Source organism: Aptenodytes patagonicus, chromosome 3 (assembly GCF_965638725.1).
Source record: "Aptenodytes patagonicus chromosome 3, bAptPat1.pri.cur, whole genome shotgun sequence".
Lineage (NCBI taxonomy): Eukaryota > Metazoa > Chordata > Aves > Sphenisciformes > Spheniscidae > Aptenodytes > Aptenodytes patagonicus.
The window spans coordinates 60,673,156-60,697,268 of record NC_134951.1 but is presented as its reverse complement, the minus strand read 5'-3'; the positions used below and the strand labels follow the sequence as shown (position 1 = coordinate 60,697,268).

Below are 24,113 nucleotides of genomic sequence, written 5' to 3'. Positions count from 1 at the left end.
TTATTTTGTTGGGGGGGGGGGTGGGGTGTCATAATGGAGATCACTCTTGCAATCTTTTCACATCTCTTATTCAAGTCTAGGGGACACGATGTGAGGCAAGCCAGGTAAATCAAATCCATAAATATTTTTCCTGTGGAGAATGATTTGCTCAAATGGTATTGCTTTACCACCTTCCTAAACTTTTAAACATATATTCAGCTAATTAATTTATAAAGCAAGTGGTCTGTAATTAATTTGGCAGTGCATTATTTAAAACAAACATATGCTCCTCATAGAAAATCTGTTCCATAACAAAACCACATAAGGAGAAGCACGTTCAATTTATTTTCTCTCACATTAATAAATATTGTCTCCCATCATCATGTGCCCTCTGCTCCAACCCCCCTGGAAAAAAGGTAAATAAAGGTAGGGCATCTTAGGAAGAAATCGCCCTGCAGTGTGTTATCAGTTAGCGCCATGCTTTTCCTAGTTTACGGTAAAAATAAAAATATGTTCCAGATTCCTGAGTAGTGTAAATTAATCCCTATGACTTCAGTCATGACAGACAATGTTCAAAGTCTTTAATCTCACCTGTCAGGTATAACTGGTTTATACAGAAAATATGAACTAAATATTAATATGGATCCTCCCCCCCAACTTTGTTGTCTGAAACGACTGAGGAAAGAATTTTACCTCTAATCATTTAGACTGTTTTGTTGTATATGATTTTCTTACCTCTTTTGCTATAAGTAGAATGCTTTAGAGTCCTATATACATGATATAAAATGTGTGATATATGTGTAGTTATATGTATCTATGTATTTAGAAATATCTATTTATCCATATGTATAAACTTAAAATATTTGAATAATAATAAAAAAGGTAGCTAAGTATAAAACAAGTACAGAGCAATCTGACATCAAGGAAGAGAAAATGCAAATGAAATGCGAAGATCAGGCATCCAAATGTTAGCATGTGTATTTGTATGAAAACATTTGCACACATGGCTCACAAGACTTCGTTGTATAAGGGCAACTACATTTACATATAAGAATGGCTTAGCTTTTTTTTCATCTTTTTTTTTTTTTTAATCAGGAATACAGAGTTGTAGAGCCAGATATAGACTTTATTTCCTCTTAATGATTCTGTTGTTAACTGATAGATACAGAAGGTAGAATCTATATTAGCAAAAAGTTATTACTATTTTATTAACATAGAATTCATATAGATCAAATAGTGCTAATCATAATAAATAAGCAGTAAGTTAAACCAAAGATTTTGGCAGGAGAGAAAAGAATTATCTTATGGAGCAAAATTCCAAATTCAGTGTAAAACAGGAATGTACTAAAACTTGTCTCCCAGCGGACTTTCTCCTGCACACCACACTCCTGCAAAATTTACATCATTCAAAAACTGTGGTACTGTGGCTTTCATTTACAGTAATTGTTATGATTGGTTAATTTAATTGTACATTATCATTGTGCAATTATTCTTGACTGGATGTTTCCCAGATTATAAGCAGCGCTGTGCAAACCGTTCTTCGTAACTGGCTTTGCAAACAGAATTTACTATGCAAGTATTTTCAAACTATTGTTTGTCCACTAAAAAGAAGAAGATAGTTTTCAGGCAATTGGATGAAAGGTTTGCAGAAAAATATCAAAGTGATTTCTCCTTATGAATGTTGTTCTTTGATATTTGTTCACATTGAGAATTTAAAAGTTGAGACCAAATCCTAGGTCGTGTACACTTGAGTTGGAACTCGATAGCTTTTGCCTGTTCTGTTTGCAGATGAAGCCAGTGCATTTTCCCCAGTGCACTGAATACTAATACTTTTTGCTGATAAATGGAAATAGAAAATGATTTACACATTAAGCTAATCCAAAAATTTAAATAGTAAACCTTCTTTCAGCTTTCAAAAGCTGAATAGAGTAGATTCATGTGTTCTTAGATTTTAATCAGTCCTCCAACCTTTCCCTGATATTAAAAAGTAACCAGATAAAGACAAATAAGCAATTTAAAAAACTGTATATATCTTCAATTTTAGAATGCTCCACATTTAAACAGAATTTTAACCTTTCATAAACAATGGTGATATGTGCAGTAGACACTAAATTTCACTCCCCTGTAGAGCTGCAAGAAATTACTTAGAATTCTTTGTCCTTCTTTCTCCTGTCCTAAATGTCAAAATTCACACCTGTACCCAGACTGAAACTTACCCACACAAAAATTGGGAATTCTTGGAACTCCATTTTTTTTTCTTCTATCTTATAACAAATATATTTGCAAGCACAGAGAAGCAGATTTTTCAATTCTTGGAGTAAAATTTGAGGAGTGTACAAATTCAACTCTGTGGTGAGGACTATCTACCATACCCTTTACATGAACAGCTGTATATAATTACGAGTTTGTTTTGAGGCTTATACCAGAGCATGAAAATCTAAATTAATCAAAAGTTGATTATGTTTATTGCCATTACCTTGTAAGTGTCCTGATGGCTGAAAACTCAGGAAACAATGTGTGTTACATTTGTCATACTGTTAGTTGAAGAGGTTGATGTTTCTATTGTGCTGTTATCTAAGCCCACAGATATGCAAATGTGGCAGAAATAAAGAGAGGCTGTGATAGAAGAGCATGAAAAGTGAGAAATAATGAGATTGATACTAACCCTGTATACATTTCTTTGTTAAATTAGAGAAATATGTGGATTATTCTCAAGGTCAAGAGAAATCAAACTAGTCATGTTAACTTCCATGTAAATAGATGTGTCATAAATAGACTTACATAATACATGCATCTAACCTCATACATTATTAGAGGTTTAAAACTTTCTTGGACGTGAGAACTTCTATAGTTACTGTCTAGTCAAAGAAGTTGTACCTCTGGGAAAGCTAAAATTATCATTAAGCAGAGTTGGAACACCGTTTATATGAACATACTATGCTAGCACTTTTATGAAAAAAAAGCATCTCAGCTAGACTTTTCCTCTGCTTCTGCAGTGATAGAGAGCAATACAGTTTCTCAGATGTTTTCTAGCATAAAGAGGAATCATTTCATCATATTATCAGCAAAAGATATTCAATGGCACATAGTGATCACCACATGAAAACCTCAGCAGCTCCAGTGGATTAATTCATTACATGTCTGTATTAGCATGAGGTGATTGGTTTATTACTGTAGGGTTGTTTTATTGCTTTGCACTTTCTGTCTTCCTGTGATATATTTTCCAATGCAAAGATGATTTCCAAATCTGCAAAAGCAGAAAGTTCTATTTAATGTGAGATTTGATATGAGAGCCATTTGAGAGACCATCAAGGATGTTTTCTCAATGCTGAGGGAACATAAACTTGTCAGCAATGCAACGTGTAAGATTTTTTCCATGGATCGTTATTTTGAAAGAGAATGAGACCACTTTCCTTTATTTTTTCCTTGGTTCTGAAGCATTTGAAGACTTTGGAGGAAGATATGATCCTTTTCATTATTCTGAAGTTGTAGTTTTTGTCAATTTCATTAAGCACAAACATATTGGTACTGTTCTATAAAATAGAAGCATTGAACTACTTTTAAAATAATGCACAATATTCAAAAGAGAAGGCAAGAACTTCATCACTGCAGGACAGGTAGCTCTCATCTATAGACAGGTGATGAACTGAAGATACTATATTTTCTACTCTCCTTGCCACCCAGACAGCCTGTATATCCCAGATGTATGATGGTTCTGGTATTCTATCAGCAGTTTCTTCCAGAACTTCAGCTGCATAAACTCATACTCCTGAAGCTGACCATTTGAATGCAACTAGATCAAAGAAGCTGAACAAAAATGTTGAGGAGAAAAGATACGATGTCCTTTCTCAAAATAGAAAAATAGATCAAGGGAGGGACCATTAACTGTAACAGCTGTGTCTCTGAAAGTAATAATGAAAACAGTAATAGCATCCTCGAAATAATTTATGTTAGAGATTCATCATTTTTTTCTCACCAGAATTCAGCAATAAATCACTAATATTTATGTTGTATTTTCTGGACATAAGAAAGTGTGCCATTGGCTGGAAAATAAGAGAAGGAACTGGCACTCTAAGAAGTTTCAGATTCTTTTGTATAAGAGCTGTGCTCATTCATTTACAAGACCTGTGTCTATGCAGGATTTTCTCATTCAGTAAGATTTTCCAGGTTGCTCATCACTCTGCAGTACAAGCGCTCAGTGTGAGAGCAGGATGAGCTGCGCTCTAAGGCTGCTTGCAAGAGTCTGTGTAGACCAGCCTCCGTTCTGCAGATATACAGGAATGTCTCAATACTTCATGTTTGTTAGAATTGTGAGGACCAAGGCGGCCTATACAGGTTTTCCAACAACTTGGTGTTAGTCATTCCACTATTCTGAAGTCGACATTTAAAGAAATACTTGGAGACTAAATCTCAGCAGGTTTGTCTAACCAGGGGCATACTGTGCATTAACAAGAGGTGTACATTTAAAGAGCTCAAATAAACAGTGCTAAATGCTTGAGTGGTCACTTATTAAGAACTAAGGTGACCTTGATTTAATTTAGTTTAACTTATTTTGAAATTGAATTGATGAAAATTTAGCTGAGGCTGCTTTAATTCTGAATGAATGCCCACACAACATTTTTATATGGCCTAATTTATCCATTTTTAAAGTTAACTTGAATTAATCTTCCTGATTGTTTCTACATAGAAAAGTCACATAAGGGGGAAATACCAGATATACTGTGGTAGCTAGGTAAAATAAAAGCTTTATGGTCTGGTATGAAGCTGATTGAATGTCACTGGAAACCTTCTTATAGATTGCAATAAGTTTTGAAACTCAAAATCTGTAAACACACACCACAAATGGGAACAATACATCAGTTTTTATGCTAATTATAAGCTTATAAATAGCCTGTCAGCATAGTGACATTGTAACCTAAATTATGAATTACAGACATTCTATTTAAATGCCCAAAGGGTAAGTTTTATCTTTTGAAACAAAGAATTTCATGGGAAGAATCTCTGGGTTCCTGTTGTGTCTTCTACAGGAGGACATCTATCCCTAGCTCTGAACTAATCTTTTTTTTTATCTTTGGCTATATTTGGTAACTTCATTACCTTATCTTGAGTTTATTTGTTGTCAAGATTGGTTTACAATTAGGAATTACTGAGAGAGATTCTCAGCTTTCCATTATGACAAGAGTTACTTGGACTCAGTTTAAAGTCCACCTCCCCAGTAAACAATCATAAGTTTTCAAAGTAATCAACACAGTGACAAAAGAAGGGTTGATTCAGCTCAATTTCTGTGTAGCACTTATAAATATTAGCTACATGTTAATAGCACTTGAACTTTACTAGCTCAGTCTTCAAATTACTGAGAAACTCTTCTTATTGTTGTGCAAGCTTTAGCTGTGCCACAACCGTGAATGTGCTTTATAGACCATATTGATAGACTTAATCTAAAATCCATAAGAGATAAATCCTGAAGATTAATGAGCAGAGAGAGTCCTTGCCAAACAACAGTGAAAACCACTGTTAAAAATTTAAAGTCAGAACCAAGACATTATTTTAGAGGATTTTAACATCCCAAATAGTCTGTCAAAGAGGTTCCATAAAGCCTAAGGTTTTTACATTCATAAAGCACCTTCCCATGTACACACAGATTTTTTTGGCCCCTACATCCCTGTTTTTTGAAAGAGGGAAAACTGTTGGCCTAGTGCCCAGTTCCTACAAAAACTTCATTAGGATCCAGAAACTTCCTAACAATTCCTGTCTGCCAGACATGCTTTGAGTACAACTAACACATCAACAACATCAAGCCCTTGACAGAATGCAGCTGTAATTACTTTGCTTCTAAAATGGTGGTGACAGTGATACTTTCTCTACCCTTGTGTATCATAGAATCATAGAATATCTCAAGTTGGAAGGGACCCATACGGATCATCGAGTCCAACTCCCTGCTCCTCGCAGGACTATCTAAAAGTAAAACATATGACTAAGAGCGTTGTCCAGATGCTCCTTGAACTCTGACAGGTTTGGTGCTGTGACCACTTCCCTGGGGAGCCAGTTCCAGTGACTGACCGCCCTCTCAGTAAAGAACCTTTTCTTAATGTCCAATCCGAACTTCCCCTGACACAGCTTCATACCATTTCCTCGTGTCCTATCGCTGGTCACCAGAGAGAGGAGGTCAGCACCTCTCCCTCTGCTGCCCCCTGTGAGGAAGTTGTAGACTGCAATGAGGTCACCCCACAGCCTTCTCTTCTCTAAGCTGAACAAACCAAGTGATCTCAGCCGCTCCTCGTAAGTCTTGCCCTCGAGACCTTTCACCATCTTGGTCACCCTCCTCTGGACACAGCCTAACAGTTTGCTGTCCTTCTTACATTGAGGCACCCAAAACTGCACACAGTACTTGAGGTGGGGCCACACCAGTGCAGCGTAGAGTGGGACAATCGCCTCCCTCGATGGGCTAGCTATGCTGTGCTTGACACAGCCCAGGACACAGTTGGCCCTTTTGGCTGCCAGGGCACACTCTTGGCTCATATTCAACTTGCCATTAACCCAAACCCCCAGATCTCTTTCCACGGGGCTGCTTTCCAGCCTCTCATCCCCTAATTTGTATGTATAATCAGAATTACCCCATGCCAGGTGCAGAATCCAGCACTTGCTCTTGTTAAATTTCATACGGCTGGTGATTGCCCAGCTCTCTAGCCTATCCAGATCTCTCTGTAAGGCCTCTCTACCCTCGACAGAGTCCACAGCTCCTCCTAATTTAGTATCATTGGCAAATTTACTTAATGTACATTCGATTCCTGCATCCAGATCATTTATAAAAACACTGAAAAGAACTGGCCCTAAAATTGAGCCCTTGGGAACCCCACTGGTGACTAGCTGCCAGCCTGATGTAACCCCATTTACTATAATCATTGTGTACTCTGCAAGGGATTCAGTTGACACTCTTTCAGAGCCCTCTTTACCTGGAAAGACTCAACTTTATACCTTCCACTTTTATCTATTTGCTATAAAGGTCTGTTTCTGCTTCAGAGAATTCTTTAGGTAAAATACTTCAAAATTGTCACTTGATAAAATTTAGAAATAATTCTGGACTAATTCTTGTACTATCAGGCACATCTAGTAATGTATTTAGCTTGTGGCTCATGCATATGTACAGCACTAAGTCTAATACCTGGACAGCTTTGCAGTCCATAATGGAGGCATATTTTCTGTTGTCATTGGAGACCTGTTTTGTGAACATCACTTCAAATGTAGGTGCTGTCATTCAACCTAAATCTTGTTCAAGATGTCTGAAGTCCACTCTAAATCTTGGTCCACAAACATTATTGGACCTCTCCCATTACACTTGGTAACATGCCCTCTGAGCTTGGAATGATTGTTTACATCAAAAGGGAATGAGCAAAATTCTACCAGGGAATACACTAAGGGAAAATTCAAAGCCCAGGGAGAGATCCCAGAAATAAAGAGGGATCTTTGGTGAAAAAATGAGTTAGAGGATAAGCAGAAGTTGACAACAGACAAGGTAGTCAAAAGTTGGGGGTTTTATAATTAGTTCATGAAATGATTACTTCTCATGCCAAGCCTAAAAATTATTTGCCTAGCAAATTATTAGAGACACACCTATATGTACTGTAAGTGTAAGGATAAATTGGTCTAACTAAACAACATATGAGGGTCGCAGCCTATGGAAAAAAAGACTATTAAAAAAAACATATTATTTTTTAGCATGCTGGTTCAGATCCAGTAATGAGAATCTGATTTGCCTAACTTTGCAAAATGAATCCAAATAGTAATATTATTTCTGCCTGTTGGACAATGATTTCATCCCCTTTCTCTTAACTGGGTCAAAACATTTTGCTAAAATTAAACTAACTGGCTCCAAACATTTATAAATATGTACTAGATTTGTGCCAAGTCAAACGAAAAAAAAAAAAAAATCTCAGTATAAATCTCTGAATTATTTTGCCACAAATGAAATAACAATAACTAGTATCTTAATGCTTCTCATTGCTAAGTTGGTTTTGCTCTTTAGTTTGACTGGTATATTTTCTTAAATCACACTGCAAGAAAAGAGAAGAAACGTACATATTATGTATTTCCATGACATATCTCATGGAAGCAAAGTTCTATACAAAATATAATTCTTCAGCAGTTTTCTGAGTCAGAGATTATTTGTCTTTGTTCCAGATAAATGGTCATTTCTTCAAATCCCTCTTGAACTTTGGGAAAGTAATTCCTCCAAAGTCATATTCCTTCTCTTCTAATGGGAACATTGTCTAGAGGACAGAGCAACTGTCTTACTTTTTTATCAATATAGATTTTGTTTTTAAACATTTATGAGCAGAAAGACAGGCATCCTGATGTTGGAGTGAGTTCATGTTTCCAGGTTATCATCAGTATAGTCAAATCCAGTGGACAAATCATAAGTATGTGATGCAATTCTTAATTACTGAGACCAGAACTGACAGCAGATGCTGTGAAATATTTTAAAGAAGCCAGCCTATTGAGCTCCTACAGTGTCTTTCTGTTTTTCCTTCTTCCTAGAACTGTGTAAATTCAGGGTGAGGAAGACATTCTAGTTTAGCTTCATTTTTCATTGTAAGTAGCACACAGGCACAGATTCGATCCTCCTAATCATAAGCACTTAAATAAGGGCATATTTGCACAAGTTCCATGGTCAACGAGAGAGGAACTTCTCCAATGCGTTACTCATCCCTTTGAAATGTGAATTGCCTCCTAACATTACATCATGTGGCTAGAGCTAAATCCAGAAGGTAGTGCCTCTAGTGTCTGACGTTAAGCAGGATGAATTTGGGCCTATCAGGGTTTGTCAGTAGCATCGTTCAAGCACCCTTTCCTGAGTTTTTATGGTCATAAAGAAGTACTGCTGCTCCTAGTAGAAAATTCTCACTGAGAAAGACAAATGTGTCACATAATACTACACACATCCATAAAACCCTTTATTCAATAAAGATTTCAGTTAGAATGATAACTGAAACAAAGCAAGCACATGAATCATTCAAATGCCAGCTTCACTTTCATTAGTTGCTTAAGTGACTTATCATTCACTGTTCCTCTCCTCTCTCCTCCCCTCCTCTCTCCATCCCCTGCCTTCACAGCTAAATAAGTATCTGGTATTAACTTCCAGTACGTGTTACCCATTCTTGTTAACATAATAAGATCCCTGATTGCTTTTACCTTCTTCTTTGGTTTTATATGTTTTTTGTGTGCATGAATATGATTGTATGTAAATTTTAAACCAACCTTTTAGTGACTGACAGTTCTTTAGAAACAATGATTTTAAAGCAATATGTTGTAATTACATTAGTTGAACATGCTGGCCATAGCAATGAGTCTACAGAGACCATGTCACGTCAACATGCCTAAGGTACATGATCAGCACACGGCGCATCCTATCAAGACACCGTCATTGTTTATTGAGCAATAGCAATAAAATCCAATTCTATATTGCTTGCCCACCAAATACCACTGTAGTCTGATGTAATTACCACTGCAGACTGTGAAAAAAACCAACAGATTTTAATAGACTTTGGATGAGGCTTGCATTAATTTTTGGTCCCTCTTAAATATCATTCCTTGAAAGATTCATTTGCTTGCTCCTATGTTTCACTAATAAAACACATAATGCCAGTACCAGACTCCTTTGAAATCTCGATGCTAGCAAAGTTGTAAAGACTGTGTACTCTGATCATTGCTATGCTTTGTTCAGTGTGTCTGTATTACCACGTGTGTCGCACTGTTACATCTTGCATGGTTTTAACGTCTAACAAAAAGAATTGTTTAATGAATTTTGGGGGAATGTCACGCTTTGGGGATATTCACACATTTATGTGAGAGTTGCGTGGTTTGTGTGCAGTGACCATAACATGGAATGTAACACTTTTCTCTAAACATACAGCTTATTTATCCATTAAGCCTTCTTACTAGTCAATGCAAGAGCCAGTTAGCAAAATAATAATTTTTTGCTCCCTTAAATGATTGTTAGGTGTCATCTATCACATTCAAGTTAAAAGAGAGAAATAATGTTTCACCTTCTGTTGTAGAAATTGGTTTTGTTAGAATAAAGATCTCATTCGTTGAGCTTTGTTGTTAGTTTCAAAAAGAGCACTGACTTTGATAAGTAACAAACCATAACTGGCTTTAACCAGTTCTGGTCTTGGGATCTTATATATGTTTTTGCTGTGGTGATTTTTTTCCCCTCTAATGACATTAAATATGACCAGAGTGACCTTCTAGCGCTATTGATTTGATACATTTACAACACATTTTATACCAAGAAATTGTTATGAAAGACATGTACTACTGACTTTGTACTGACACTATTTTTGTCCCACTGACTGAAACACCGATAAAGGCTAGTTTCTTTTGTGTATTTAGCAATTTTCCTGAGGGTGTTGGGACCACAGACACACTTAAGAAATGGAACAATCTTCAGAGTGTTTTTTGCTCACTGTTGAGCACTATTTTTGAGAGGAGGTGTATTTATTCTTTTAAAGTATAACTATTTTACCTTCTCCAGACCTTGCAGTCCCACGATGCTTGAAAAAGAGCCATTAAGGAGAACATGCGATCTGAGTTCTCATGGCTGTAATGACAATGTTGTTGCTGGTATTTAACTCTGCTACTCAAACACCTTTAGTATTTTTTTATTAAATAACTTATTATCTGACAGACGCCCTGCTAAAATGGATATGAAAACTTGCATGGTGTTTGCAAAAATGAGCACTTAATTGCATTATATCACAGACACTTTGAAAGTAGCTTTGAGAGCTACTTTCCGACCATTCTTCATTTTCTTACCTTATTCAAGACACAAAATAAGATGCAAAAGAAGTATCCTCATGGGACGATTTCTTTTTTTCCCTTTACTGTCTGCACATTGTCTATACAATGTAGAAAAATGTCATTTTAAGGGGATGTTTTTAGACTTGATTTAGAATTGATTTGAAGTGGTAGTGATACTTCTTGCTTATGTGTAATGGATATATAAAAGTTTTCTCTTCTTTTCCCCCTCCTGCTTCCCATTAAGCACTGTACTTTCTGAGAATGGCAGTAGTGTGGCTGTACAGCATGCTCAATAATAAGAAAGGAGTTGAAAAGGATTTATCAAAAAAAGATAAATTTAATTTTTTAAACAAACCATGTTGTTTTGAATAGCCAATACCTAAACATGGACCATTAATTGTGAATTTACGATAAAAGTATTTGGTCATCTGCATAAGCCCTCAATGTTCAGCTTTGCTATTCAGGGAAATGGGTTTTAACTAAATGTCAGTTATACAGTGCAGCTAAGCACAGAGACTTATATACTTGTGTTAGAAAGTACGAAGGCAAAAATTTGTGATATTTAGCAAGGATTGCACACCACTTCCCTTCCCCATCTGCCCCTGTGCTTTCTCTGGTCAGTTTGTCATACTGTAATTTTACTGAAATGTTAAGGGAAAGAGCCCAAATTGTTTGTTAGGGAAAGAAGCAGAGCAAGGGGGAAAATACCTGCTTCTCTTCCTTGCCCTTTAGTAAGTGAAAAAAAGTTCAGCTCCACAGTCATTGGAACAAGTTTTCTTTGTTCTTGTGTGGTTCAGTTTTGATTGCTGAACCAAAACACAGTATGCACGTTCCTGAGAAGCAATCAGAAAGAAATGAGTGCGATTGTTAATACTTTCTCTTACTTATAATTGCTTACTAATTAGTTGTTTCTAATGCTATGATTGCCTGAATTTTTGTGCTTTGTTGAATTGTTTAATTCCATTAGGAAAGGCTCTAAGTGAAGAAATTTGATTCAAACTAGAAAACACCAGTAATAAAACTTGTTTCCTCACACATTTTCTGTAATTTTTCCTAATAACCAAACTGTTATTGCTAAAAGCTATTGCTTTTTAATGAATATTTTATTTGGTGACTTGCCTTAAAAACAGCTATCTGAGCCCTGTAGAAATGGGACTTTAACCATTGTAACACATAAAGAGGAACACCTTTACATTCTTTAGGATTAGTAAATTTTATTCCTCTCTGAATTTTCTACCCCCTTTTCTTATAAGATTAATTTTAAAAAAGACTATCATGAAAAAATACATTTATTTGTTTGTTTGGATCACCATAATTGCTTACACAAAACTCCAATTAATTGCTTGATTAGGCACTTGAGTGGTAGTTTGGCACTTTGAATGATAGAAAGCTACACCTAAGTAGTCTTCTTTAAAATGATTTTAAATGATATTAACTCAGGAGAAGCTTTCATGAAAATTATCACAAGGTCCTTGGACATCCTTGGAGTTTAAATATGTTCCCAACTAGACCACACACAGCTAAAGGAGGAAATGAAAATTGTTTTTCCGCTTTAGCACCTGAATTATCAATTCCCAAACCAGACATGCTGCTTAAGTGGAGCTAGAGCCTACCATCGTTTGGAAATTCTGGATCAATGCATTGGAAGCCAAACTCTTTTCCAGTGTCCCAGCACCTTGACTTTTAAGATCCATTACATCTCTAAGGATGGAGTGCCCTCATAGTCATCATTTTTCTTAAAGAACTAGTTCAGCTAATATGAGCACAGAAAGAATTCCAAAATAGGCTGCTTAGGATATAAGGATCTATAAAGGCATAAAAATGCAGGATGTAAATGAACAAGTTGGTGTTTACCTAGCATTGAGCTTTTATAGCGTCTCTTGACTACAGGGTTCATTTAATTCACTGACAGATGCTTAACAGTCTTTGTTCTGTTGACTGGGCTTCTCATGAAAATCTTTCCCCATCCAGATTTGTCACAGAAGGGGACCCCTGGTTGAGGACCCCTTTATTCCCTTTGTATGGAAGGTTCTTCTGGTGATCTATTCAGATTTAAAACTCCTCTCTTTCCCAGCAATTTCTTAATCTTTCTCTCAGCCAGAAGAGATTTTGGATCTTATTGTCATTTCATCAGTGTCTGCTTTCTCATGCTTTGGAAATGTAAATAGCTGAGTGTGAATCTTTCTGCCCAGACAGTAAATAAAGACTGTTAACCAATATAATCCACCATAAGGCAAAAAACTGTAACCACCTGTTAAACAATATTCAAACCTGAAAGTGAAGCGTTCTTATACATTGATTCTAATGGTCTATACAGATTCACATAAATTGAAGTTTTATGCCATTTACAGATGGATTTAACTCTTCGCTGCCTTTGCCAGGGATGAGACACAGAGTAATCAATCTATTTGGGATGGTAAAGGACATGTGGATGACACCATAATAGTATCTGTAGGGGATAAGATAGATGTGCATGCTTTGAAAGTTAGATCTGAATCTGGGATGTAATTGGACTTCTGTCAGCCTGTCTGCTGGTTCTCAGCCAAGTCAATTCTGCTGGTAACTTTGCCTTATGTGAATATGTGGAAATGGAAGAGTATCTAAAATCACTGTTTAACTATTCAGACAATCTTTGGGATTGTCTTTGTACTCTAGTGTCTAGTCTCTTACTGGGACTTGTGTCAGCTAGTTGTCTTTTACCTGTTACCTGTTACCTTTTCCATTCAATAGGCTTAAAGAGAACGATTAACAACAAATAGTATGTAATTTGTGTTTTAGCTCTTTAAATGTCAAACTGCATCCTCAAAGCAAAATTAATAATCTTTGAACAATCATGGCAATTGGGAGAGGTGCCTGAGGACTGGCAGAAAGCAGACGTTGCTCCTGTCTTCAAAAAGGGCAAGAAGAAGGACACAGGGAACTACAGGCCGGTCAGCCTCACCTTGATCCCTCAGAAGGTGATGGAGCAGCTAATCCTGGAAACCATTGCCAGGCACATGAAGGACAAGAAGTTGATCAGGAATAGTCAGCACGGATTCACAAAGGGAAAGTCATGTTTGACCAACCTGATAATTTTCTATGATGAAATGACTGGCTTCGTAGACCAGGGGAGAGCAGTGGATTTTGTCTACCTTGACATCAGTAAGACTTTTGGCACTGTCTCCCACAGGATCCTCATAGAGAAGCTGATGAAGTATGGGCTAGATGAGCAGACAGTGAGGTGGATTGAAAACTGGCTAAACTGCCAGACCCAGAGGGTGGTGATCGGTGGCAGGAAGTCTAGTTGGAGGCCAGTAACTAGCAAGGTAACCCAGGGGTGAATACTGGTTCTATTTAACATCTATGTTAATGATCTGGATGATGCAGTAGAGTGTACCCCCACCAAGTTTGCAGATGACACAATACTGGGGAGAATGGTTGATAGACCAGAGGGTCGTGTTGCCATCCAAAGGGACCTCAACAGGCTGGTTTCCTCCCTTCTGCTGAAGAATTGAAAGTGCCAGGAGAGTGCTCTTGCAATATTCCTCACATTTCTTGAAACCTCTGTGTGAGATGTATGTCATTTAGAGATCAAGAGCGCACATAAGCTCCATGGAATATTTGTATAATTTATTGGATATCTATGGAATGTACTTAGCATTTCCTCTTGACCAGACCTGAACAGCTTCACAGAAACCCTGAATCCAGGGGGGTTTGTTTGTTTCTCTGCTTTCTGAAACTCATCTTGGCTGTTCTCACTCCAAATGGATTTCCATCCAGGCAAAAATCATTTTAAAAGATCAAAAATATTTTAAAATATTTCTTTCTTTTTGTGAGGGAAAAAAATGCCCTTTCCTTTCATGAAGTGAAAAATAAAGAAGCAAATACCCCCTCCTCCAGCCTTTCAGAAACAAATTAGTCTTAGGTATCAGATGTCCTTACATAACGGCATTAATTATGATTTGTTAAAAAAACATTTCTACACTTTTCCAGCATTGACCTTTTTTTGTTTCCTCAGTAATACTTATAAGGAAATTTAAGTAATTACATGCATTCTCATAAACTACATCCTAAACAAAAGCGTAAGGCCAGATACAAGGCTTTTTTTGTCTCAGCTAAGCTGACAAAAGACAGCTAGTGTTAAACCACGTTTTGCTCCTATTGTTCATCATTTTTTGGTAACATTTGCCCTGAAGATATGAGACAATACATTGAAAGTGAGAACTCTCTTCAGTTTAAAAGACACATTCTGTATTCACCTTGAATGTGGGAATTATGAAGACAGAATGGGATGCATTTGTAGTCTTATTTGCATGCCAAAATTCAAATTGTTCTCCTGGCTATGGCTGATATCATAAAACTGTTTCAGATTCTGATACAGACACAGTTCCAAAGATGTTGGTATTTGTTTGAATAAAGTTTTCATCTGTATGTTTTGCAGCTCAGGTTTGCATGATAAAGCAGCCTAAGAAGGACAACATGAAAGGGAAATGCTGAAAGAGCACATAGCAAAGAGCATCATTCTGAAACCATTTCCTCCTGCATAGACCTTCTACACTGGCATCTGACTTTGTTTTTCTTAACAAGTTAGAATACGCTAAAGACAGACCATTCAGTTTACGGAAAGCGTGAATCTCATCGGTAATACAGAAGAAAGACAATACATGAGATACTTACCAGAAAATATATAAATAAATAAAAAATACAACAGATGCAATATGTCTATTTCAAAGCTCTGGTTGCTTGATTAGGTAAAATATAAAAGATCCATCCCAGCAAGACATGCTGATGAAATTTTCTTTTATAAATGAGTAGTTTTATACTGGGAGAATTAATAAGAAGCAATCTACAAAGAGAGTATGGAATAAAAGGCCTTTTTTAATAGTTTGAATATCATACAAAACCTGAAAATGCCTTCTTCCTATACCTACATTTGGAAGCATAGCACCTTGCTTACCAAGTCTTGTACTCTGATAATAATCTACTAGATCTCACATACAATACAATGTACCAAAATAATTCAATCTTTTAGCAAGGGAATCTGCTTCATTTACTCATGTATAAACATTGCCTTAACATTAGGATAAATCCATGGAACATGCCTTAGCTTCTCTAACCCCCAAAAAAAATTTTGAAGAAAATGTGGACTTTTCATTTCAGAGTGAAACATTTCAGATTCATTCCAATGATATTCCAGTTAAAAATTAAAAATTTTTTTCAGAGATATTTGTAAAATTTTCACAGAATTTCAGAAAAGTTTCATTTAAAAGTTTTTAAAATCAAAAGGTAGAGTTTCCAAAGTTTGGTTTCAGATATCACTTTTTATTTATAATATTGTTTTTGTATATTTTGAAATTTTAAATCCTCTATTACAGTCTGTTTAGTATTGATGAAAAAAGCACTTGCTTTTTTTAGTTTATGCTTCCTCAAGATGAAACAGTCGACAAAGAGTTTTATTCAGTTCTTTTGTGGACTTTAATTATTTTTTTTAAAGCAGAATCTATATCTTTCCCTTTTGTCAGAAAGCTCTTCTCCAGTGAAAAGTTGTTACAGCTAAATTTCTCGTCAGCTGTAGCCTTGCCTATGCCTCAGAGACTAGAAGAAACTCCTACGGGTTAGTTCCTCTTACTGCTTCACTCATACCATAGAGGAGACCTCTGTCCATGTCAGTGTGGAAGGAGACTTTGGCCCTGCAAACTGATACATGCCAGTTCAGAGCCTGATGTTACAGCCCACACAGACCCTAAGGGCTGAACGCTTAGCAAGGGCTCCGGTCATTTGCACTAAAGGAAAATTTGTCAATAGCATTAGGTTGTCATCCTCGAAATGTGGGAGCACTGAAGAGGGATAAAATGTTTTACCAGTGGTTTTGACTGCTGGCTGACAGCAGAGCGATTGTCCAAAACACTGGTTTTGGAAGACAGTATGCTGCAATATTCATAGCTGTTTGAGCCTCATACCCCTTACACGCTTCTCCCGGAAAAAGTGTGACTGTTTTTTCCTCCTTATCTTAAAAATTCTTGTACCTATCCTGCCTTTTCTTGTCCCCTTTTTCTTATTCCCATCCCATTTGCAGTGTTTATCCTATCCTACTTCTGCTCTTCAGGCTTTCCCACTCTCAAATTTTCCACAAAGTAACTCTTACTCTATTTTTTTTCTATCTGTCATAATCTCCAGCCCTTGTCGCCCTTCTTACCATGAGGTTCCCCTATCAATTTCCAGCCGCTTGGCCACAATCTCTTGACACAGCTATGTCCATTTTTCTCCTCAAGCTCTTTCGTCAAGTTGTACATCACCTATTTTTCCTTCTAGTCACCCCAAGAATCACCTGGCCTAAGCACTTTGCTAGATTACTGTTGGTCTCCTACCATGGCAGACCATATTTTTTGCTTGAGCAGTCACAGTTTCCACCATGGCTTCCCATCTCAGTGTCATCACCCTTGACACAAAAGCCAGATGTCCTGCCCTCAGCATTGCCTCTCTAGCTTCCTAGGAAACTGACACTTTTTAAAGAAAAGATTTTTTACACCAAGAAAAGATTTTTCTTTTTCCCTAGCTGTTTGGGTTTTTTTAATATACCTACATTGTTCTTCTGGGGTTCTTTGCCAAAAAACAAGCTCAGCCTGCAGCTAATTTCAGCACTGAAAGTTTCACCACAGGTAGTTAAATGTGGTAACAAATTAAGTTACTGGAATTAGAGTCTTATGAAAGGAATTAGCAGGCAAACTTAATAAAAGTCATTACTACCGTCCCTATTTCTCCTGAGTTTCTTCTTTATCCTACATTTTCCTGATATTTTCTGAAGACAGATGATAAGTAACAGGCTATATAAACACTTGAATGTCACTTCAAAATGTTGCACTCAACATAAGTACATACTAGCCAAACAAAAGTGCTCATTTCACAAACACTACAGGTGTCTCAGAAATAACACAATCAAGGGTGACCTTTAGCATTATGCATTCCAAATACACACAAAATTTAGATTTAAAAAAAAAAACAATAACAATTCTTTTCTGTGCCTATTTTTCAAATTTAGTATTACGGCCCACCATAATTAGTTTGTGGCTGTTGGCCATGTTGCAAAAATCCGAAAGTTTGCCCTTTCCCTTTCCCTCCATGAATTTAGTGGCTTTTAACAGTAGACTGTAAGTCAGATTTTCAAGTGAAATGGTTGCAGTGGCCAGTACTACTGGTGATTTTAGAATTATGATCAGATAACAACTCTGGAAAATGCTGTGGTGTCAGGCATGTTATAATTACAATATATAACCATGTTTAAAAGGCTTGTAAGTATGTACCTATATAAGTTAGTATGTATCAAGACATTGTGAATGTATGCAAAGAAAAAGAGCTAATTTTTTGCATTCTAATTGCATGTAAAATACAGGGGGAGTTAATCATTTTTATTAGTCTTAAGTAAACTATTTATTGGTATTTATTGGAGTTAGCAAGTGCATGATGCCCTACTTGCCTTCTTCATAAAGAAGACAGAGTTATTGACTTTTTTATTTTCATTTTTATATCCATAAGAGGAATATGCAGAAATAATTTCCATTTAAACAGAGAAAGGTGAGGTTTTAATTGGCAGCTTTCTTCCTGTAAGGTATTTCTCTTTATCAAACTAGCACCCGCTGGGAGTAAATTTTAGGGGGTTGTGTGTTTGGTGGTTTTTTTAAAGAAGATCTGATTGAGAAATCTCTGACAGAGTACTTTGGTAGGAAAATATTGTTTTTAATTATAGCAATTTTTGAGGCAATATACTGCTTTTAGTTAGTTTTACTCACAAAAGTTACCTTAGTTCAAGGATTGAATAAGTCTATTTGTTAAAACTATAATATATCCCAGAAACCTTCTGGTCTTGCCCAAGTGCCACTGTAAAATGGCCAAGGGTAGAGGACATAGCACATCCACACCATGCACCTAGTCCGTGGCTTGTCGGGCCTCGCAGCGGAACCTTGGTCTGTCACATTCGGGCTGTGAGCTCTAGTCATGGGAGTCGCTTTGTCTCTGTTTTCTGAAGAAATCTCAGATTCATCACAGAGGAACATCAGAAATACTGAAAATTTTGGGGAAAAAAATTGTTTCCATTCTTAGACTTAGTGGGAAAGCAGTAAGACATTTGCAGGAGGATCTGATTTCCAACTCCATTTTCAAGTGTGCTTTTTAGATAACAAAGACTTAACCTTTGTGTGAGTCAGGCAAGAAGACCATGGAGGATAATATAACTGGATTGAATGTACCCGCATTTCTGTCACACCGCTCTGTGTTCCACCATTTACTGTGACTTGGCAGTCAATAGATAAACCCTGCATCTCAGTTTATAACACAGGGAGCCCTGGAGTCCATCTCAGATTAGAACTATCACGGGGAACAGCTAATTTTTTTTTTAATACGGAAAGAACTGCAGAGGAAAGAAAAAGGCATCAGAAAATCAATTGCATGAAAACTAACTTGTTTCAGATGCCAACATTCCTCCAATCATTTTCCTAAACACTTAACTGACTACTAGTTGTCTTTTAAAATCTTGTCAACATTAATCTCAGAGTGCAAAACACAGCTTTTGTAACAAATTAGGTCAATTCCTTCTGTGCTGAAAGTATGTGCTCTTGAAAGCCCTTAAAACATAACGGAAAAAAGTGTGACTACACAGGCTAGTGCTCAAAATTCGAAAGGGACAAAATCTCCCTGACTGTGAAAAACTAGGAAAGATGTACCCTCATTTATGATTCCCTTATTCAGAATAAAAGATAATTCATTTGAAACCTAATAAAATATGCCATTATCACTATTAGATGTGAGTCATTCTGGAACTCCTCAATGTATCTGAAAGTGGCTATGAAATATAAAATCAGAAAATATATGTGTGAGTTTCAGGGGCTTCCATACAGCTATCCCAAAATGCAAATATTCTGGGAGAAGTAGGACTATAACACTCAGTGGAATAATGGATTTAAATGTGAAATTGTCAATAATTTCTAATATTGTGCTACAAAGATGTCTCATTGAGCCTTTTAGCTAAAATCTTGTTGATATGTGGAACCTGGCTTGTGATCATACTAGAGATTTATGCTGTTAGAACTCAGTTAATGAGAATGAAATTTTACAGATGTTTTCTGAAAGAACATGGAATAGACTCACAGTGCCAGTTTGGGAGCCATGAATGTTAACCATCTCTTCCTTGTTTTCCTAGCTCCTGTCCGCTACTTTCAATGTGTCTTCCTAAATGGACCTAATGGATTTGGACTGCAATTTCCCACTAACCCCCCTTCAAACAAGGAAGAAAAGACTCACTCAAAGACTTCCAAGAGAAAGACAAGGAAACCAGGGCAGTAGAGAGACTGAATCTTGTGATCGCTCACATTTTGCACTTTATCTTTTCTGCTGAGGTCCACAGTAGTTACAGAGGTACTTGTCATTGCAAGAATGTGATCCACTTGGACATATGTACCTGGAAAAAGTTTCCATGAGGCATAGGCAAAACAAGCAGTAATGAACTGTGTTTGACAAAGGTAGAAGTGTAAAAGTGCCCCGTTTCTCATGGAAAGGCTACAATGCTAACAAAGCGTTGACCTGATTGTGTGTGTGTTTTCCTGCCTCTTTTGCTCTTCTTTTTCTTTACCTACCTGCTCAGCATTGAAGTGAGTCTGTTTTCCATTTAATCTTATCTAGGGAGTTAAATGTTGGATGTAGCTCTTACATCAGCAAGACTGCAAGACTACCTACAATCCTAAATCATTTCTTCTTAACGATCAGTCAAATTGCTGACAGGAAAAAGCCTCACTAAGTCATGAAAATGCGCTCTGTGACTGGTGTTATTTTTATGTCTCATTGACCAGTGTAGCCTGAAGCTCACACTTGCTCTGAGCAGCTCAATATACTATCAGTACATTGACTCTGCAAGTCATGTTAATGATGAATATTTCTATTTAACTTGAAGCAGTAAAAGCATGGTCTGTTTGCCCTGCTTGTTGGTGAAATACAAACTCTTCACTTTCTAAAACCCAAAGTGAGCAGAGAAAGTGAAACAACATGGCAAAGCTGAGGAAAACTAGTGTTTCACCAACATGAAGGTCCCAAGAAAAAAATGAAATAATTTTAGTACTTCTACTTTTCTTCTGCGGGTAAATCAGATTGACTTGCAGCAAAGACCATGTAAATGGAGAATATACCAGCCAACCATTTGCTATTAGCATAAGTCAGATGAAAAGTTATGAAGTGAGATGCCACTCATAAAACTAAAGCAACCCAAATTTCCAATAGATAAACATGCCAATTTGATGTAATCTCAGATCAGTGAACAAAAAAAAAAAGAACAAAAAAAAAACACCCAACAAACAGGACTATATGAAATAATCCGGGTAGCTGATTTTACTAGATGAAATGAAAGGACTTCCTCACAGCACACTACTGTTGGTAACTTATAGATGAGAACTGGAAGTAGATCTGCCAATCCTCAACCTTCTTTTGTGCATTTCTGTAGAAATAATGGATTTGTTGCCTTAAGAAAGAGATGGGATGGCATTTGATCCATGTGAAGGCACATGACTGAAAACTGGCATCTCAGTTGTCTGTACATCTGGCAATGTAAATAATCATGCATTTTTGCACGCTGCTATTTGTTTGTATTTCCTTACTATATTTTTGCATTTAATCTGTGAAATGTACAGCAGTGATCTTAGTTATATAGTTACCTGGTGAAGCAGCATGATGCTTTTTGTACAACCCGGCTACTTGTAGAGTCTGATCACACCAGTAACTATATACCGCTTTTTTATTTTTAGCATAGTTCAAGATAACATCAGCCCCTTCCCCCATCCCCTCGTCCTGCCAACCCGTCCTTACTTTAATCAAATAATTGATTCACACGAGTTTTGGACAACTGAGTCTTTGACAGGTCAATGCAATTCAGAAAGCTTTGCTGTTACGCTTGCTGGGTCAGGTTGGTACTCTGATTACTGGTCATGGCCTTATGTGAACTGGGTTCTTGGTCTTAATGCACTCTCATATTGCACAGGTCCTGTGCTGCAAAAACTGTCATTGCAACAAGCAGTCTAGACATTGGTTTCTGGAAAGACATAGGAACAGGTCCTGCCCTAGGAGTAGCTCTTCCCACATAGGAGCACACTGCAGATAGATAAAATTGTTCATGGTGAATGCCTCCACTGTCACCTGTGAAATCTGCTCTGGGGATAGAGCTGTCAAAGAGTATTTCATGGTAAAATGACAATCTTTAATTTTCTTTCAGTGGGCCTTTTTATATTTCCAGTGACTTTTTTCTCCTCCCAATTTGTGATTCTGTATATATTATTATGGATGTTATTGCCCTAGATTTTTACTGTGAAAGCTATCTTAAAATAAGATTAAAACTTTCTGAAAATCAGTTAATTTAATTCAAGACTTTATCTAATTCTAATAATCAGGACAAAATTTTAAGATACCATAAGCCATTAATTTTTTCAGTTTCTTTTCACAAAATAAATTTTGTTGATTATAGTTAGCCTTAATCCTTTCTTCCCATTTGAGTTGGGAGATGACAAGAATATGTTCCAGATCTCATTTCCATAATGTTTCAATTAGATATCTGAAAGCTTTGGAAATATAAGCAATTAATATCATTGAATAAGTGACATAAAATCAGTCATTTATTGTTGTTTCCTAATCTCAGTCACTGCCTCGAAGAACAGGAGAAACAGGTCCACTGTTGGTCCACAGGTCCAAATGGCGAGCATTTTTCTCTTTAAATTCACCTGGAAACTTTAAAAAAATTACTTGAATTGCATGGTTTTACTCAAATTAGCCTGAAATATTGCAAAATCATATGCTGATTGTTATCCATTTTGGAAAATAAAGAATATAAACCTTGTCCCAGTGGCTGTGATATGTTTTCCTGTGAATCCAAAAGTGGAGGACAAGGGTTTACATATGTAAGTGTTCTATCCCTGCCAAGTATATATGAATCTTCTGAATATAAAGACATGGCATTTCTTACAGTTAGGCTGGAAAAATGAATCATTCAGCATTGTATTTATTCCTAATGAGCTTTTTGCAATACTTATCTTAGATAGTCTTTTCACACACTTTGTGGATTACACTCTGACATACGAAAAGCTAAATGGTTGCCACAGTCATTCAAGGTAGGACTTCACCTGTACCAAAACCACGTATGTTCATCAAAGTGATTATTTAAAATACAACTGCACAACCAATACAAAACCTGCAACCTCCAATGACTAGTCTGTAGTCCAAACAATTGGGAAAATGACCACCAGGAAACTGAGAGAGTAAAAATGGTGAGATTTCCTCCCACCCCCCCATAGGAACTATGGCTTGCCTATATCTGCAATTGCTAAAATTGGTGCACGAACCAGACTACAGCCTGAAGATAGCACAGCTGCAATTGCACAGTTCTGTGTTGGGGTCCAGGAGTCCTTTGCCCCATGCAGTTTGGTGATCCTTCCCACGTAGGAGGTTTGTTGCTCAGCAGTTTGGTTGCGCAGGTGGATCGGCGTTTCTAATCCCTTCTTCTTGAAAATGTGCACCTTTCTCTGAGATGCTAAAATCCTGCTGAAGTCAACAGGAACAGAGAATTTCCAGCAGCTCTGAAAATCAAGACTTGACCAAGCCCAATGAGATCAATTTTGCACTGCTCAGCCAAGAGTAAGTTGCCCGCCCCCGAGCTGCCTGCTCTCACTAGTACAGTCCACAGACTCCATTTGCAGCCCTTGGTCCACGTTCAGTGTTTCACACTCCTACCCACGTCGCAGCTGGAGTCCTATTTTGTCCATTTTAAAACCTTCCAGCAAATGGGAGCTTTTCTCAATGGCCCATTTCTATTGCTCCAGTTGCTGACACAATTTCCAAGGGAAGGTCGGAAAGTCTGTGTAAGAAGCTACTTTGGTGATTAACTGTGCCAGTGTACCGGGTGCAGGTGCCCAGGCGCTGGCAGCGGGGGGCTGCAGGGCGGCCTCTGTGAGGAGAGGCCGGGGCTGCCCCGTGCCGGACACAGCCGGTTCCAGCCGGCTCCAAGGGACCCACAGCGGGGCACAGCTGAGCCCCGCAGCCACGATGGCAGCGCCTCGGGGAAAGCATGTGTAAGGAAGGGCAGACAATGCCACAGAGAGAGAGGAGGAGGGAACAAAAAGAGTGAGAAGCAGCAGAGGGAGCGCCACGGTCAGAAGAGGAGGAGGAAGAGGAAGTGCTCCACACCGGAGCAGAGATTGCCCTGCAGCCTATGGAGGACCCATGCCAGAGCAGGCAAAAAGTGTGAGGAGGACAGAGCAGCGGAGAGGAACCGCCATGTACCAACCATAACTGCCGGAGACTGGAGTGAAGGAGTGAAGTTGAGCCTGGGAAAG

General features: G+C 37.5%; 1 protein-coding gene across 15 annotated transcripts in view; it reads left to right on the top strand.

The window, feature by feature from the left end:
• Positions 1-22,622, top strand: part of TRDN (triadin) — a 239,830-nt gene extending 217,208 nt beyond the window's left edge. For all 15 annotated transcript variants that reach the window (XM_076333512.1, XM_076333516.1, XM_076333514.1 and 12 more), the window contains one exon: positions 19,949-22,622. In XM_076333512.1, the coding sequence (XP_076189627.1) occupies positions 19,949-20,091 (143 nt within the window). In that variant the 3' untranslated portion in view covers positions 20,092-22,622. The remainder of the gene's footprint in view (positions 1-19,948) is intronic.
• Positions 22,623-24,113: the final 1,491 nt, after the last annotated feature.